Source organism: Toxotes jaculatrix, chromosome 4 (genome assembly GCF_017976425.1).
Source record: "Toxotes jaculatrix isolate fToxJac2 chromosome 4, fToxJac2.pri, whole genome shotgun sequence".
Taxonomy (NCBI): domain Eukaryota; kingdom Metazoa; phylum Chordata; class Actinopteri; family Toxotidae; genus Toxotes; species Toxotes jaculatrix.
In genome coordinates, this window is record NC_054397.1 from 6,449,387 (window position 1) to 6,466,819 (window position 17,433).

Below are 17,433 nucleotides of genomic sequence, written 5' to 3' on the forward strand. Positions count from 1 at the left end.
TCAACATTATACTACCGCCACACCCTCACAGCCTTTCTTAGAATAGCCCACAATAAAGGAGAGCAGGCTGGCACATGGATCTTGTGAGAAAATAACTCTTTTATCTGAGCAGTGGCACTCTCTCACATCTTTCCACTGTTGCGTTCCAAAGAGATCCACATTTGGAACAGCTGATACTGAGGTTTACTGGTCTGGATAATGTTAGAGTAATACAGCGGTGCTGAATGAGAGGACGGCAAATGAGCGCAATGGTCTGGCAATGACATCATGTCACCTCTACTTACATTACAGCCTTGCTTTGATGTCTAAGAGCTGACCAGGTGAAATGCCTTAGCAAATCTGTGAGAGCACAAGGCTGCTGATTTAGAGTCCTGTATCATTTCTCTGTTTAGCAGTGTCACTGAAGAAAGTGCATGCCAACCTTTTACCTTCCTTTTATTGTTGTAGGCTTGTATCTGCATGTTAACAGTATTAATTAATTTCCTTATTAGTCTTGTTTTCACTTCATCAGTTGCTGTTAGTCAGACGTCTATTTTAATTGAACAAAACTAGCTGCCACTGTTTTAATAGGGTCTAACCCCACGTTAAACGGAGAGAGTGAAGAAGACAAAACCCTGAACTCTGTCAACCAAGCGTCATTCAACCGCCAAAATGCAAGTTGCACTACACCTAACCTGACAATCACCCTGGCCCCTTCTGTCTTCCTAATGTGCTACATCAATCAAAAAGAGTGAACACTGCCCAGTGCAAATGCCAGTGTCACTGCTGGTACTGCACTGTTATGACAGATGTTGAGGAGGCTGACACAACAGAACATGGTTGACAAGAGAGGATGAAGAATAACACAATAACAAATTACATTGTGAAGGACAGATAAGCAAGGTACTGTAAGAGTCACAGGCTAAATTTTACCTCATACAAGTTGACATCATCGTTTGTCTGCCTGTCTAGACGTGATTAGTTCATGAGAATCTTAACTGCATGACAATGCAAATTGTGAAAAATACTTGAACCATTGCTGCTTCATACAGAAATGCAACTCCAATAAAAAAGTTCTGTCTTTGTTATACAATGCATGAACCACACAGCTGTGGTTATTTCTATATTCTTCTCATTTGAATTAATTGAAATTGGGATTTAGTTTTGCAATAGCTTAGACTGGAAATTGTCAAATATTCTAACATATAACACAAATTTGCTGACTAACTCATCTAAAATAGTACTCAACGTTGGTGAAGATACTCTTGACAGGTTCTGTCTGAGGTCTGCTTGCCAACTCTTTAAAGCTCCACCAATCAATATTTTCTGTAATAACAATGGATCAGATGACATTGTGTAATGTATAAAGGGTGACTTGTAGTGACAAAGCCACAGCAAATTATCATTCTACTTTGCAACTTGGAGTAGCTTTTATTTTAGCCTCTTTTAGCTCATTATTGCAGTTGTACAGCTCTGGTTTCCAGCAGCAGCAGGCAGCTGTTTTCAGCATGAAGAGCTCTGATAAATCCTCACACTGCTTGGCCAGCACCAAATAGCAAAAAGAAAAAGTTGGTGGTGATAAAAACAGCTTACAGGAGCATGTACAGTATATTGGACTTTGGATTTAATCTAAAACAAGAGTCGCAGTGAATGTTAATGTTGCTCCATTTCTGCTGGATGTGCAGATATGCAATTCTTAGCCATAATAACTTTGTAAAGCTATGTGGTAAGAGTCTGTGTTTCACATAGTATTTGTGGGAGTCAGGTGTTTAACATCTTCATATCGAACAGACTCTTTTTTTTCACTTTTTTGTCAAGCTGACAGTGGCAGTTGCTCTCAAATTAGTGACAATATTTCATGTTCAGCACATCTGCATGGCACAGTGTAAGGCAGACCTTGCTGTTTCTCTCCGTTCAAATGACGAGTCAGCAGCCATTCAACATTCAGAGGCAGCTCACACCAATAGAGGCTGTAGCTGTGTAATGAACACAGTCAAACACTCCAGTTACAATGGCAGAACACAAGGACCCATTGTAATATTACTAATATACTATTCAAAATATGAAATCGGTGTTGCAGTAACTTCAAACAGGGTGCTTGATATACTCACACAGGCATATACATATCTGTATCTATATGTATGTATACATACATATGTGTGTGTATATGTAGTCAGGTTATAGGTTACTTTGAAAAATAACCTAAAACCTGATTACTGGACTGGATATTTTATTTAAATTAGTGAATGTCTCAAACACAGAAGCATACTGTACTCAGTGTCTGTTATTTGGATTCAAATTTTAAAGAGTTATAATCTGAAGAACATGAATGCCCAAATCATGATCAACTATTACACAAATCACTTAAAGATGGCATTTTTGGTCTTTAGTGAAATGTTGACTATTGATCAGATTGCCATGAAATTTTGTACAGCTATCCATGGTGCCCAGATGACGAATCCTACAGCCTCTGGTGCTAACTTTTCCTGCAGCACCATCAACTGGTTAAGGTTTTGTCTTACCCAGTGAAATATAACATCTACCAGATGGACAGACACCAAATTTTGTACAGACATTCACGAGGACAAAGCCTAATGATTTTGTTGATCCCCTGACCTGAGCTTTTGTGTAAAATATCTTGACAGCTATCGTGCTGATTGCACTGGTAATCATTTCAGTACTATGGCACGGTTACATATGATCTGTTACTACCCCAGCCTGATACTGGAACGCCTAATCTGTTTTTTGGGGCTCACAACCTCATCTACCTCTCGCCTTTTCCTTTGGTTATGCAACATACCTTTTCATGTGTCCCACGTGTGTCTCCCAAACACAATTGCTGATAGACAGTCTCTGTGGAACACATTTCTAATATTACTCTGCACTTCAACCACCTCAAAGCCCTTCACTGTAGGTAAGCCAGGCCTCTCCTGTGTGGCTGCTAAGTGGACTGATAAGTGGTGTTGTGGCTGATGAAATGTTGCATAGCTGGATGCTGATGCGATGTCTGCCAGACATGGCCCATAGAACAGGGGGCAGAATTAGACTGAACCAACATAGAAAAGATAAAACATAAAAGACGATGAGTAAAAGCTGGTGGAAGTATAAACTCTGAAAAAAAGAAAAAAGTAGACAGAAGCAAAAAGTGTGCACGGAACAATGAAAAGTTGCATGACTGAGAGTAAACGTGTTTCCAAGAGAATGTGATGACAGCCTGGCAGTAGAGGGCAACATGGGGACCATCTCCCCCAGAGCTTCCATCAGGCTCTTTATTCATGCATCTAACTAGCCCACAAACTTGCCCAGCCATTTCCTATAACTTATTTTCACTTTGTTACCATATTCCTATCCCCGTCTTCCCCAGCAGTCCATCAGAGCAAGACTTCCACATTTGAGTATAGTTACAGTAAAAACTAAAATAATATTTGGCCCTAGGTGTCACCATACAGGCTAATATACATAGTAAGCATAAGACTTGTACTTAAATTTATAATAGACAGCATACACCTATATATAGGTTTGTTGCTCTCAGAGGGTTACCCATCAGACATATACAGTGTATGGAAATTTACACTGCTGTATATACACACACCTGTCAAATTTCTAAATTTCTGCACAAAACCATGTACACCTACTAACACAGGGTAATTATCGTGATGCCCCATATCAGCAGTGGAGAAACCATTTGGGGCTGCTCGTTCAGCGTTGACAGAATCAACAGCATTACCAGCTCTTTCCTTCCTCTACTTGCTAATGAGCCTGTTCGTGGAAAGTATTTATGAAAAAGAAATCTGCTTCAGAATTCTCTCCTTGATTTATTGGCAAAGCTGTAAATCCTCTTCAAAGATTTTCAGCTTCTTCTCGGGCCTGTAATTAAGTAATGGCTCCATTAATCCTATCAAACCTGCGTTGCCAGAGGGGAGAGCAGGGACATTCATTAGGAGCCAATAGGAGAAGATTAATACAGACCAAACATACAATAGTACTGGTACACAATTTTGCAGACAGCAGTGGACAATGTCTAATGGATTTAGAAATCTAAATGAAAGAATGAATAACCCACAGTCTTCTAGTAAAATCTTTGTATCCAGAGAGGAAATGTGAACAAACAAGTTAAGTGATGTTGGAAAAAAGGAAAAAATAACCAAAACACTTTGCTGTTTACCTTCTTCTTCCTATAAACAGGATGTGAAGCAGAGAAAAAAAAATATTAATACACTGTGGCTCTCACAGTCATCAAGCTATCAAAATACTTTTCATTTTAACCTTCAGTTTCCTGTCATGTAAGTACAATTTTAGCACAGACATTTAACAGGAAATTGGAATGATGGTAATGGACAGCAGAAAATTGTTCTGCTGTCTGTAGGGCAAACCAATCTGTTGAGGCTCAGAATTTTTTAGGATGAGGAATGTGACCTCTGAATCTCCCTCTTCCTTCTTTGGTAACAGCTCTGCACCACAACATCAAAAGGGACCTAAATCGCTAAATCAGTTCTGACCACATGAACCAGAGAAATATTTGTGTATTTAGCCAAAGGGGATGAACTTATTATAAAGGAGTGAACAAAAGAAAAATGTCTGGAAAATGACAGAAAAAAATGGTAGAAGTCTGCAGCCAGCTGTAACCTTTCCTGGACATTACTGACACTCCTGAAAGAGGATGATGAGAGACAGCTAATGTAATGTCTGTGACTTCACTTTGTGCAATTCTGCTGGTATTAAATCCTTTCAATTTTGCTATCTTTTTTATATGCTGAAAAAAGCAATTACACCGTCAACACTCCCGCTCTCCACATGGCTTTTTAAATCAAGAAGGCATTAAGTCCCATCTGTTAACTATCACTGACAGGCTGTATTGTTGGCACTGCCAGGCTGTGTGGCCAAAGCTTAAGGTGCTGGCACAAAGCTGTGCCTGCCTTCCCTGGACTCTGTCTGGTGTTAGAAAGGTGTAATCTCCCTCTGAAAAGGCTACTTGTCTCACAGCTTTTAGCACATGGTCAAATCCCAACAGTCTCAGCTCTTCACAGAGAATGTCCCTGTAAAACACAGCTCAGGGCACTTTCTGTATACTACAGGCACAAGTGACACTAGATCTCCTTGCACAGATATTTGAAGAAGATTTGAGATAGATTAAATTTCTAAAATTTAGTTAAAATTTCAATGACAAGATCATGAAGGTTTTCAGTCTACTCATGGGAATTTCAGATTGAAAAACGCACCCAAAGGCCCTTATATTTTTCCTTTGATTTCCATAAGCATGGTGTTAGTAAATAATTATGGAGGAATAATTCCCTAAAGCTTCGCTAATCAATACTTGTTATACTATAACAATACTATGTTAACAATGAACCATGTGTAATGTGAAACTATGGTGTTGAAGCCACAGAGAATTAACGCTTGACTGCAGCAGCCTAAGAGATGGATATTTTTCTTGAGTTGATGGAGACCAAAACACAGAATATTGGATTTCACTATTGCACTTTTAAAGCCTCTCTTTGCCAACATGTTTAACCAATTAATCACATCAAAAATAAAATAATCAAGACAATGATTCATTCTATCTGTTACATGTCCAGTAATACCCCTGACACACTGAAATGTCTCTCCTTGCATTTTACTGAGCTGCACTGCAGACAGTTAGCAGTACAGTAGTAGATCCATGCTGCTGATTCCAGTTTGGTATTGATGTTGTGTCACCCCTGGAGGCCACTTATAGTGAGAAAAGACCTGAATCAGCACTTAGTGAGCACTAGCCAGTGATGAGAAGCACATACCATCAGCTAATGCCCAAAATAAAGAAAAAAATAAAAATAAAAATAAAAATATATATTCATATATATATATATAAATAAATGGTGAATATGTCGATAATTGTGCAGCAGTTGCAGCTGACAATGTGTGTTTTCACTGATGATAAGCAAAAAAATTCTATAATTTTCAGAAATAACGCAGGTCTGGTTTTTGTCTGCCGTGTGGGTTCAACTCAGGGATAAAAGCTGCCATGTCGGTACAAAACTGAATTTTTTCTCCGGCATCTGACACTGACTGCTCATTCTCCAGTATCAAGTACAACTGACATCTTCCATGCAGTGTGACACATAATGGAGTCATCCATGTAATGATTGTGTTCAAGTCCTAACTGAAGGACAAACTCTGATAAGGAACACTGAGCTTAATACAGCCATATTCTATTCTCTGTATTCTCTCCAGCATGTGACTGAAATCAAAATGCTCATGCATTGCTTTTAATCAGCTGCCCCTCCTTTCCTGTAAGGTGAAATAATGACTGTGTTAATGGACAAGCTGTGTGTCAGTGGCTGACACCAGTGGCAGAGCTGGGAGTCTGACCTCCAAACATCATTGGTCAGCAAACTGGGGAGGGGGAGATATACTGCAGTCTGTTTTTTTTCTGCAGAGGGCAGAGAGAACATGCTACAACATTACTGCTGCTGCCTGCACCTCTCTTTGTATGTACATTACCCTTTTCCTCTTCCGCATCTCTTCCTGCCCTTTATCTAAAATCTCACAGCTATCCTGTTTTCCTGCTTCATCTTCACTAGACTCACAAAAAGATGGAACAGGGGATTTATTTGCCTTCTTAAAACATCAGTGCAAAGTCAAGCTAACAAAGACTTCAAATACCACTGTTCTTTTAGGAATCCATGCTCCTGTTTCTGTCACTTAAGCTGCACATATACCACATATGGCCAGACATCAGACAGTGACAAAGCACTGCTGTGAGACTACAATTCACTCTCTTCCCTCAGCCACTCTTTATGATCTTTACAAGGCAAATAAACAGATAAACCCACAAGCACACAATATGAGCCATCGGACTGTGCACAAACCACAGCTTTCTTGTGCAATAAGTGGGTAGTGAAGATTTGAACACATGGATAATGAATTTACAGTGTGAATGATTGCATAACATAGGTTAACATCAACCATATATAGCAGTGAAGAGCCATGAGGGCAAACTCACCTTTTGTTTCGAGGCACTCCAGCACTCCAGAGATTCAGTCTGAAAATGAGGGAGAGGAGATTTATCCGAGCTGGTAAAATGAAGAATGTGGCACACACACTCCCATTGATGGAGCTGCTGCCCCCCACCAGTTATCCCTTTTGCATGAATGCATTCAATCACATGTACGCATGACACGCACTAGCCAAGTGAAACATGTATAGCAATGCCTGTCACTCAGTTCAGTACAGTAGAAGCGCTTCTCCTTACTCTTAATCCCTCACTCCAGTGCCAAGTTGTTTCTCCTGTGAAAATCTGATCTGCTCCTGATTCTTGTCAGCTTTCATGTCTCTGTTTGCCTCCTTCCCCTCCTGAGCTCTTGACAGTGCACCTCATGATTTAGCCAGTGTTACAGCAGAACGGAGCAGCAACAATCCCCTGCTGCATCGTTTGCTCTGGTTCTCATCACGGCCCTTTCTGCTCCATGTACCTTTTGCTCTATGTTCATTTTATCGCTGTGTTTCCTGCAGAGAACCCTGGAATCTTTATCACACTACTAACTTGACCACCATGGTGCTGACCATGCTAGCTCTCCCCTCTTTTTTTTTATTTTTTTTTTACAGGTCTTCAGCGGTCTAGCCATTGGCACAAAGCCGTGTAAGCTGCCTCGGCTTAGCACTGGACTAAACCAATCAGGTGGCCTGAGGTCTATCCCAGGAAAGACCTGCTCTATTAATCTGAGTGGAGGATAAAGGGGAAAACAAAGGGGATGGAAAGGTGAATATCTGTGTGTCTGTATGATTATGGAGGATGGGAAAGGTGTTTATTGAAGTTTTTCTTCTCTCTAAAATGTTATGCTTTGCATATCACAGAACCACCAAACAAAAACATGCAACGCAGTTATCCTTGGCCACAGTATAATCCAGTTACTAGAGAGAGAAAACATGCTGTGATGAAAGGTCATAGTAGGGTGAGTGTCCTCCTTCCCATAAATCTCCACATAATCAATCCATTAGCAGAGAGACTGTGCAAGGGAGCTGGAAAACTTTGTTAGCAAGTTAGCATTTTTTAATTACACTGAACACGAAGTACAGCTAAGGATGATGGGAATGTCATTAGTTTTGCAGGTATTTGTTCAAAAACTAAAGTATCGAACAAAAAGAAATGAACTGGCGATGGTGATAGAAGAAAGGTTAAGGGATCAAAGTGATTACTATTCATCCAAAACAAACAAACAAACAAAAAAGATAAAACAAAAACTAAACATGCCAAACTGGCAGCACTAGAGGTATAATCTGAAGATCTCCAAAGTCTTTAGGATCAATTTCCTGGGGACCACAAACAAATGCACAAAATTCTGAGTCAGCTCACCAATTAGAGAAATTTGACTTCATAGGTGAAAACTTATTCTAGAGCCATCAGCAGGTCAGGGGATCACCAGAGTCATTACCTCTTTATCCTCTGGGGACCATGAATGTCTGTAAACATGTTCATGACAATCCATCAGATTGTTTAGCTATATAAATGTAAATCTAAATCTCGACCAAAGCCAACAGACTGACATTGCCATCCCTAGAGGCGTCCCACTGGCATGACTAAAAGGAAAAGAGGTTTTCACAAACGCAAAGATCAAATCATGCCGTGTACAGTATCTGATACAGTCAGAACAATGAATTTTAAGAAAGGTTAGAAATACAAACAGACTTCTAATCTAAGTTCCTTTCGCATTTCTGTGAGATAAATCAATCATTTCAGTGGCACTCTGACAAAGCTGCAGCTTTGAACTGTGCCAGTGCTGCTTTGGATTAATGGCATACTTGGGAATGATAGGACATGTGCTCTGTTGCGTGACAGCTGATGTCAAGCTAATTATCATAGTGTGCCTCAAAGTGGTTGCCAGTATGATATGATTAAAGATGAAAAATGTGGCTGACGATATTCCAGTCAGAGATAGGCTCAGTGAATGAACTGGATATTAAAGCAATTATAGAAAAGGTAATATTTCTTTTTTTAAGTGCAATTTGCTTAAACTGAAAAGACTTACTTCAAAGACTAATCATCAATCAATGTAAATAATTATGAAATGACATATCTTTTACCCATAATCAGTAGCAAAGCATTAATTGCTTCTGCTTTAAGAGGTACATATTTTGTTGATCTACTGTTGTTCAGCTGTATGACTCATTAAGCACCAGCAGCAGGTCATTTCCACTCTTACATTACCGCTGACCTTTCAAAAGGGATTTTGCCATGTGGTTATCTTCAGATTTATTGGTGTTTGGACTGTCTTAGTAATGCACTTCCTCACAGCCTGGAACTGCAATGATAACAATATATATAGTTCAATAAATTATCTTCACTCCATTTTCTTGCTATGCTATCTTAGGGAAAATGCATTTCATTTAAGATGCATGCTTTTTAATAACAAACTCATCATTTTAAAAAAGGAAGAAAATAATTGATGTGTTACAAATAAGTCTCGCCCAAATCAAACTTACACAGAAGCTCAAAATAAAAGCTAACGGACCGGTTAACAAGATTTACAACTGTTGACCTCAGGTGATGTTTTTCATAGTTTTGCTTTTCATAGCTGTTTGAAACTAACCTGTCTGAGTCATCCAAGGAAGGCTGACACACAACAAGCACCCTCTAAGCACCCAAACAGGCGATGTTACGACTATATGGTCAACATCTCAGACCCCTGGGCCACCAGGACACCCAAATGTCATAAGTGGGATCTGATTCCAGTAGAACTATAAAGGAGGGGGTGACATGCAACAGAAGGGTGTTTGTCCTCACATTTCCTGGCCCCTTCTATTTATCTTCACATTAAAGCAAAAAAGGATATTCTTATCAGCTAGACCCTATTTCTATTTGCAAACCTGAGTCTTAAGTTATATTTTCTTGTCTTATTTGACAAAACATTGACTTGATATTCATTGTCACAGGCCACTGTGTTCTTTAGGGCTCACACTGTTGTCTAACAGTGTAAGCATCCCACAAAGTCCTTTATAATGCCAAATCCCATACTATATACCTAAAACTGGTTAGTCATTTTACATTCTGGCCCATAGCTACTATTGCAGGCAACCTAAGTGGCTCTGCAACAGTATTTTGGTGCCCCCTAGTGTGTATTTCTAACTAAGCTGTATTTTTTGGGGGGGTTTCACTTCTCTGGTGTTGTGAATGAGGACACGACAAGTTATGTATGTGATGTAATAAAAGTTAAACATTATCACATGACAATTTTTGTTTGTTTTTTTGTATTTCCTTCCCTGAAGTTTCCATGACGCAAAACTTTAAAAGTGCCATTACAGTCACTGCGCTGATAAATAAGAACCTATCCTGGGCGCATAGACGTTACAAATACTTTTGCAAAGATTATTCACTGCAGACTAGGTACAGTTATATTGTTCAGCTTGTAATTGTAGTGTGAAATGGTAGTGTTGTCTGCAGGCAAATACAAATACAATCCATCTGAGATTGTAAAATTATGCATAAGGGGAAAAACAATAACATTTACGTTTGTGTGTTAGATTTTTTTCAAAGTGTACTAAAATGAACTGATCTTCCATAAGTATGGTAGTTTGCTGTGTCCACACCCTTATGTGTATTCTCGTGATCTGAGCATGTGCACCTTTTCAGGGATTTCCCTACTTCTGCATCTTGATTGTTGCAGAGTCTGGTTTAGGGAACCGTGAGACACAGGTGAGTGAATCACTCTCTTTCATTTGCAAGGAAAACAATTGCTGAACCATACTGAGGTTTAGAGCAGCTACTGAATAGAATCTTTCCCATGTGACTGTAGTGCGTGTGTGCATTATACTGGAGGTCTGTGTCACCTGGTAGTTGAACTTTCAATTCGGGATTTCACAAATAGAGTGATACCATAATTGTATCGGCAGGGCTTCAGATTGTGAATAAGTTATTTGTCAAGCTGTTTGACATTGAATGTGTCTTATGCAACTGATAAAGATATATTATATCCTGTTGTTTAAATAGGAGTCATTGAAGATGCACATCCAAATAAATTTTCTAAAATTTATGGGCAGAATCATTTATGCAATTTGAATTCAATCCAAAATAATGAGTTAAAATCTTATATAAAATATAATGTTTGACCGAGTGGACTGAAGCTAATGGTATTTCAGGTCATTGTAAAGCAAAACTGGTCATACCTGTTTTCAGAGTGGGTGACTCATATTGAGCGGAGTACAAGTTCATTCTATTCAACTACAGTAAAGCAAAGAAGACACAGGCTACAACAAGTTATTTGCTTAGTACATTTATGCATGTGTCCAAGATATATCTCCTCAAAAAAGTTCTCTCTCAATAAACGCAATTTCAAGATAAAATAAACCTCTTAAAAATACAATGTATAGCCTCTAAGGCAGCCCAGACATACACACTATTAACAGGACATACATAAAGGCATATGTTCTTTCAAACTTATCAGAGGCTCTACATTTAATAAATAACACAAAATAACACAAGTTACAGCTAAATTATAGGTAGCTTTGCTCTCCTACATTAAATGGCTTGCACATCTACTCGTACACCTACGGTAAACATTCCACACAGTCCTCTGTTGTGTAATCATGCATTCGTCCTGTAGTTTGTTTTATTTAAAGCGTCATAAACGTGAGCTCATGTCAGGATGTTTAAAGCGACAGTTTACAGATGAATACGTCTTACTCTGCCATCCGGTTATTTCAACAGATTTACGAGCTTTTGCCTCCAGTCGGCTGGACTTGCCATTCTGTCCTTAATTAACATACAAACATTACGGTACAGATCCAGCGTTCTCCTTTCAAATTAATGTCCGTCCCAAAGTCTGACTGTACTCTACCATGACCTCGCCTGCTTACATCACGTGTTATCAAATCCTTATCGATGTATGGAGAGATTTTGATCAAAGATTATTAGAGCAGGGTTTGGGAATGTTTAGTAATCCGTAATATTTAATCTTACGGGTTCCTGTCTGGTTTGTAGGATGAGGGTATGAATTCCACTCAAACTTCCCAGGACCTCGGTTATGCTCTTGCATGAAACAGTTAATTCACCGGTAGATCCAGACACTTATGTGGAAGTGAAACCGGAGCACACATTGCCTCATTTCCTTATTTTCTTGTTTTGTTGCTGCGGTGCCTTCCTTATAAGTTCCCACTGAGACGCTGCGTTCCTGAAGCATTGAGTTTGTGATGCTGGAAATTTATTGACTTCTATTTGAAGTTTGTGGAATTTGTAGATGCAACAGAGGATATACAAAGGCAACATTTGGTAAGAATTCTGCAAGTGTAATATGCAAAATATTAAACAGTGATATAGTGTCTGAAATGTCAATGTGAATAATTACCATACAATCTTATATTATTTAGTATACTGTGATACTAATATAAGTAGACAGCTTTTAAAATTATAGTTAATAGTGAGCATAGTGGAGCATTTAGCTGCTCAAATGCCAGATATTTTCTTCAGAGTTACTGGGGTACAAAAACTGATAATCTGTTTGCCATATCACCTTAATAAGATGGAAAAAATGGCGTTGTTACTGTTGTACTGTCCCCAAGTTGCCAAAAAAAATGAATGAATGCAAATTTAAGGCTTATGCAGATTTCATTCTTTCTCTTCTCTGTAAAGGTTTTTGAAGCAATGTGTACCCCTCGTTCTCTTCTCTTAACATGGGTCATCATCCTATGTTATTTTATGATGGGACCATACCACTGCGTGGCCTCCCAGAAGAAGACATCCTGCCACGTGCAAGATGGCAGAGCTGACTGCAGCCACCTCAGCCTCAGCGCAGTCCCTCCAAACCTTCCCAGGAACATCACAAGCCTAGATATGTCTCACAACAGATTATTGAAGATTCCCCCTGTGTCACTAAAGCCATACTCAGGACTCCTCCACCTTAATGTCAGTTACAACAGTATCACAAAGCTGGACGAGGATTTGTGCCAGACACTACCCCTGCTTCAGGCACTGAACGTGGAACACAACGAAGTGCATTTGCTGAAGGAGGAGGATCTGAGCCACTGCACCGCTCTAGCACAGTTGAATATGGCTAGTAATAGGCTAAAGCTTCGAGGAGAACCCTTCTCTGCTCTACAGGTACCGGTTTCCACAACACTGATGTGTCACACTCACTTTTAGGGGTTCAGTTGTTCGATGTGCCTTTCATGCATTACATTAAGTAACTCTTTATTTTGTTTTCATTCACCTTTCATAATTTACAGAACTTGAAATATCTTGATGTTTCCATAAACAAACTGCCATCAGCCAAGCTCGGCTCTCAGCCTCAGCTGCCCAGCCTGGTGAACCTCAATCTGGGATTCAATGACTTTGCCACTCTGAAGAAAGATGACTTTTTTTTCCTTAACCATTCGTCCTTTCTACAAGTCCTCAATCTCTCATCTGTGCCTCTAAAAACAGTAAGAAACTTACCTCGAAATGAGAAATGAAATTGAGCTGTCGAAACTAGAACCAGTAGTACAAAGTAGAGCTATTGTAGCATCTTGGTTTCAGTTGTCTGTTTTGTTTCCCTTTTTTGTCTCATTGCATGATCTCTGTTTTATTTTATTGCAGTTCGAGCCTGGTTGCCTTAAGCCCATTTCAGGCCTACGTACTTTAATCATGGATGGGAGTAATATCGGCACCCTGGTTATTTCCAACCTCTGCTCAGAGCTGTCAACAACATCCATTGATGCCCTGTCTCTTCGGAAGATGCATCTGGTCACACTCACAAACACAACCTTTACAGGACTGCAGAAAACAAATCTAAGTTTTTTGGATCTGTCACATAATGGCATGGGTAAAATTGAGGAAGGCTCGTTTCAGTGGCTGCCCAGACTTCAGACTCTAATTTTGGTCAATAACAACATCAAGCATCTGACCAAGAACACATTTCAGGGGCTCAAAAATTTGAAGAAACTCCATTTAACAAAAGCTCTGGTGAAAAGTCGTACCTCCTCCACCCCCATTATAGATGATTTCTCTTTCCAACCATTAAGCGCCCTGGAGAGTTTAATGTTACAGGACACTGCAGTTCGGGAAATCACAGAGCACACCTTTACAGGCTTGACAAGTCTTAAAGAACTTGATATGAGCTGGAGTAGTTATACATCGCTCAGAAACATCAACACCAAGACCTTCGCCTCACTTGCAGATTCACCTCTCAGAAAGCTAAATCTGATAGGAACAGCTATAACACAGATTCATCCTGGAAGCTTCTTTGCTTTGAGAAACCTCACCACTCTTCTTCTAGATTATAATTTTATTGCGCAAACTCTCACTGGCAAAGAGTTTGAAGGCCTGGGACAGATTGAAGAGATTCACATGAACAATAACCACCAGAAAATAATATTAATCTCCACTTCATTTGTTAATGTACCCAATCTTAGGGTCCTGACTTTGGGAAAAAGTCTTAACATCTCAGCTTCAAAACTAGATGTGGATCCCTCTCCATTCAAGCCTCTGTCCAACCTCACCTTCCTGGATCTCAGTAACAACAACATTGCTAACATCAGAGCCAGTATGCTGGAGGAGCTTGCGAACCTGAAGGTGCTAAAGCTTCAACATAACAACTTAGCCCGTTTGTGGAAGAGTGCCAACCTAGGTGGGCCAGTGTTGTTTCTCAAAGGGGCACAGAACCTGGTGACCTTACAGATGGATAGTAATGGGCTGGATGAGATCCCACAGGGGGCTCTGAGAGGTTTGAGGAACCTCAGTGAACTAAGCCTCTCAAACAATCTCCTAAATAGTCTTAAGGGTTCAGTTTTTGACGATCTGAAATCATTGCGAATTTTACGTTTACAGAAGAACCTGATCACATCTGTGAGGCAGGAAGTGTTCAAAACACCTCTGAACAACCTCAGCCTTCTTGTCATGGACAAAAACCCATTTGACTGCACATGTGAGAGCATCCTGTGGTTTGTGACATGGTTGAATAACACAAACACAACCAATGTGCCAGATCTCAGGGACCAGTATATGTGCAACACTCCACTTGCATACTTTAATCACTCAATCATGGACTTTGACACCCTCTCTTGCAAAGATATGACCCCATTTAAGGCTCTTTACATACTGAGCAGCACAGCTGTCATGATGCTGATTGTGTCTGCTCTTCTGGTGCGGTTCCACGGCTGGAGAATTCAGTTTTATTGGAACATACTGATCAATCGCACATTAGGATTTAGTGACGCCTCAGTTGAAGAGGGCAGGGGATTTGAGTATGATGCCTACATTGTACATGCAGAGGAAGACAACAGATGGGTGGAGAGGATGATACTCCCCTTAGAGAATGAAAACTGCACGTTTTATTTGGAGGACAGAGATGCAGTGCCTGGAATGTCACAGCTTGACTCCATCGTGGATAATATGAGAAAGTCTAGGAAAATCTTGTTTGTCGTCACTGAAAGTCTTCTCAACGATCCCTGGTGTAGACGGTAAATGCACTGCTTGATTTAATATATTATTTAGAACTTGTTTTGTAGTATATTTTCTACTAGTATTTGTGTTAAAGTGAGCTCTCAAAGTTGTCTCTCTCTCTCTCCCCTCCTCCAGATTTAAAGCCCATCATGCACTTCACCAGGTCATCGAAGCCAGCAGAGACTCAGTGATTCTGGTCTTCCTGCAAGATGTGCACGACTACAAGTTATCTCGCTCACTCTTCCTACGCAGGGGCATGTTGCGCCCTAGGTGCATCCTGGAATGGCATGGCCATAAGGAGAGGGTGCCGGCCTTTCATCAGAAGCTCCTCATAGCACTTGGCATGACCAATCGATTAATGGAGTGACTGTTTTTCATTGTTAATAATGGAAAATTTTGAGGTCCTGCACACTCTAGACCAGGTTTTCATAAAGGATATCTCTGTACTTTGCTCCATTCAGCTTTCCCTCAACTTTAACCAGTCTCCCTGTCCCTGCCACCCATCATCCCTTATGCACACTGTTTTGTGCCTCGACATAGTCCTGTCTCTGAACTCTGCAGGCAGTTCCTTTGACCTTGTGGCTTGATTTTTGCTGATATGCATTGTCAGCTGTGAGATCTATGTGTGTCTCACCAAATCATGTCCATTTAATGGAATTTACCTGAGGTGGTCTCCAGTCAAAGCATAGAGACATTTAAAAAATGAGGCACCTGAGCTAAATTTCATTTTCCAATTTCCATTTTTCAAGGGGTTAAATTCTAGTGTCAACGTGATATTTCAGTTTTTCCTCCGATTTTTCTCTGATAAATTTTCAAAAAAAATTCTGATGATGTAGTCTTTTAATAAAGTGTTTGCTAAAGGGTTGGCTTTGACAGTGACAGTGAATAAAAGCTAAATTAAAGTTGTGATTGTGATTTGAATCTATTTTGAGTACATCAATACTGAATCTTCAGCGTCAGACACATGAAATGTTATGTCATTCTGACATCTAGTGGTTGTGGTAAGAAACTACAGTATTTTTTGTGCTTCGAAAACAGCACAGACCTTCAATTGGTGATAAGACCGTATGCATATTACGAAGTAAAACGTTGTTACACTTGGTAATGATTGCCATAATGAACGGTGAGTTTGTGAATAATTAATACAATAATAATACAACAATAATAATAAAATAATTTTAAGTTACACATTGCACAGTTATAGAGCTTGAAATGAAGCCATATTTAAGGAACTCCAGGTCAAGATGTAACCTCAGACCATGGAGTAGTCTATCCCACATTTGTGTATTTCAAAATCTGTTGTGATTTATATCCAAGCTTTTCAGTAATAGTGAGTAACTTGTCTTGAAAAGCTCTGACATTGTATGTGCTTTTGTTTTCTTTGACAAAGCTTCAAGTTGACTGAATCTGTAAGATACAGAACAGATTAAGGTGAGACCAAAATGTATTTAATAACTTTTGTGAAGTATACTGTATAAAGTTCAGCGCAGGAGTCATAGCCAAGATTTTGGAAATACTGAGCCAAGATTTTGGAGAACTTATAAAGACACATTTTCAGAAATGTCATATCTCAATGCTTGGTTTCAGAAGTGGAAATGACACAATGAATATACACATGCTGTTCTTTGGATAATATAAAACTGAGTAGTAAAACAAAAAAAGAAATGCTATGTAAACCTCTGTATTGTTGGAATAATTAAAGTGATTTTTGTTTCCTTTAGGTTTACCTCAGGCACTGTATGTGCTTTTGTTTGCTTTGACAAGGCTGTTAGCAATGCCCCTGTTATTATCTACATCATTTCATAGCTTCCAACAGTGAAATCTGTTCTAGTCATCAAATATATTTGGTGCTAAGATAAGGCTGTCGTTCATTAACCAATGAGACTGGACATGACACAAATGGATGTTGACCTGAAAAAAGAAATACCAGACAAGGCGAGAATAAGTTGGTCAAAGGCCTTGGTCAGGGCCTGTCCGCTATCACATGGTAAATAATTAACATCCTCATTATATAATTTGTGCCAGTATGTGCCACTCTGTTTTTATACATTTTAGTTGCCTATTCA

At 39.5% G+C, this 17,433-nt stretch overlaps 1 protein-coding gene across 3 annotated transcripts; it reads left to right on the forward strand.

Moving 5' to 3' along the window:
* The first annotated feature begins 10,522 nt into the window (after positions 1–10,522).
* On the forward strand, positions 10,523–17,043 carry tlr3 (toll-like receptor 3). 3 transcript variants are annotated; one of them, XM_041036802.1, is made up of 5 exons: positions 10,523–10,648; positions 12,581–13,048; positions 13,174–13,368; positions 13,523–15,384; positions 15,503–17,043. In XM_041036802.1, exons 2-5 carry the CDS (start codon positions 12,593–12,595, stop codon positions 15,732–15,734), a joined length of 2,745 nt encoding a protein of 914 aa, XP_040892736.1. In that variant the 5' UTR covers positions 10,523–10,648; positions 12,581–12,592; the 3' UTR covers positions 15,735–17,043. The 3 variants fall into 3 exon arrangements, with proteins under 3 accessions (XP_040892736.1, XP_040892735.1, XP_040892733.1); XM_041036801.1 differs by lacking the exon at positions 10,523–10,648 and adding an exon at positions 11,873–12,220; XM_041036799.1 differs by lacking the exon at positions 10,523–10,648 and having other exon boundaries at positions 12,548–13,048.
* The last annotated feature ends 390 nt before the right edge of the window (positions 17,044–17,433 follow it).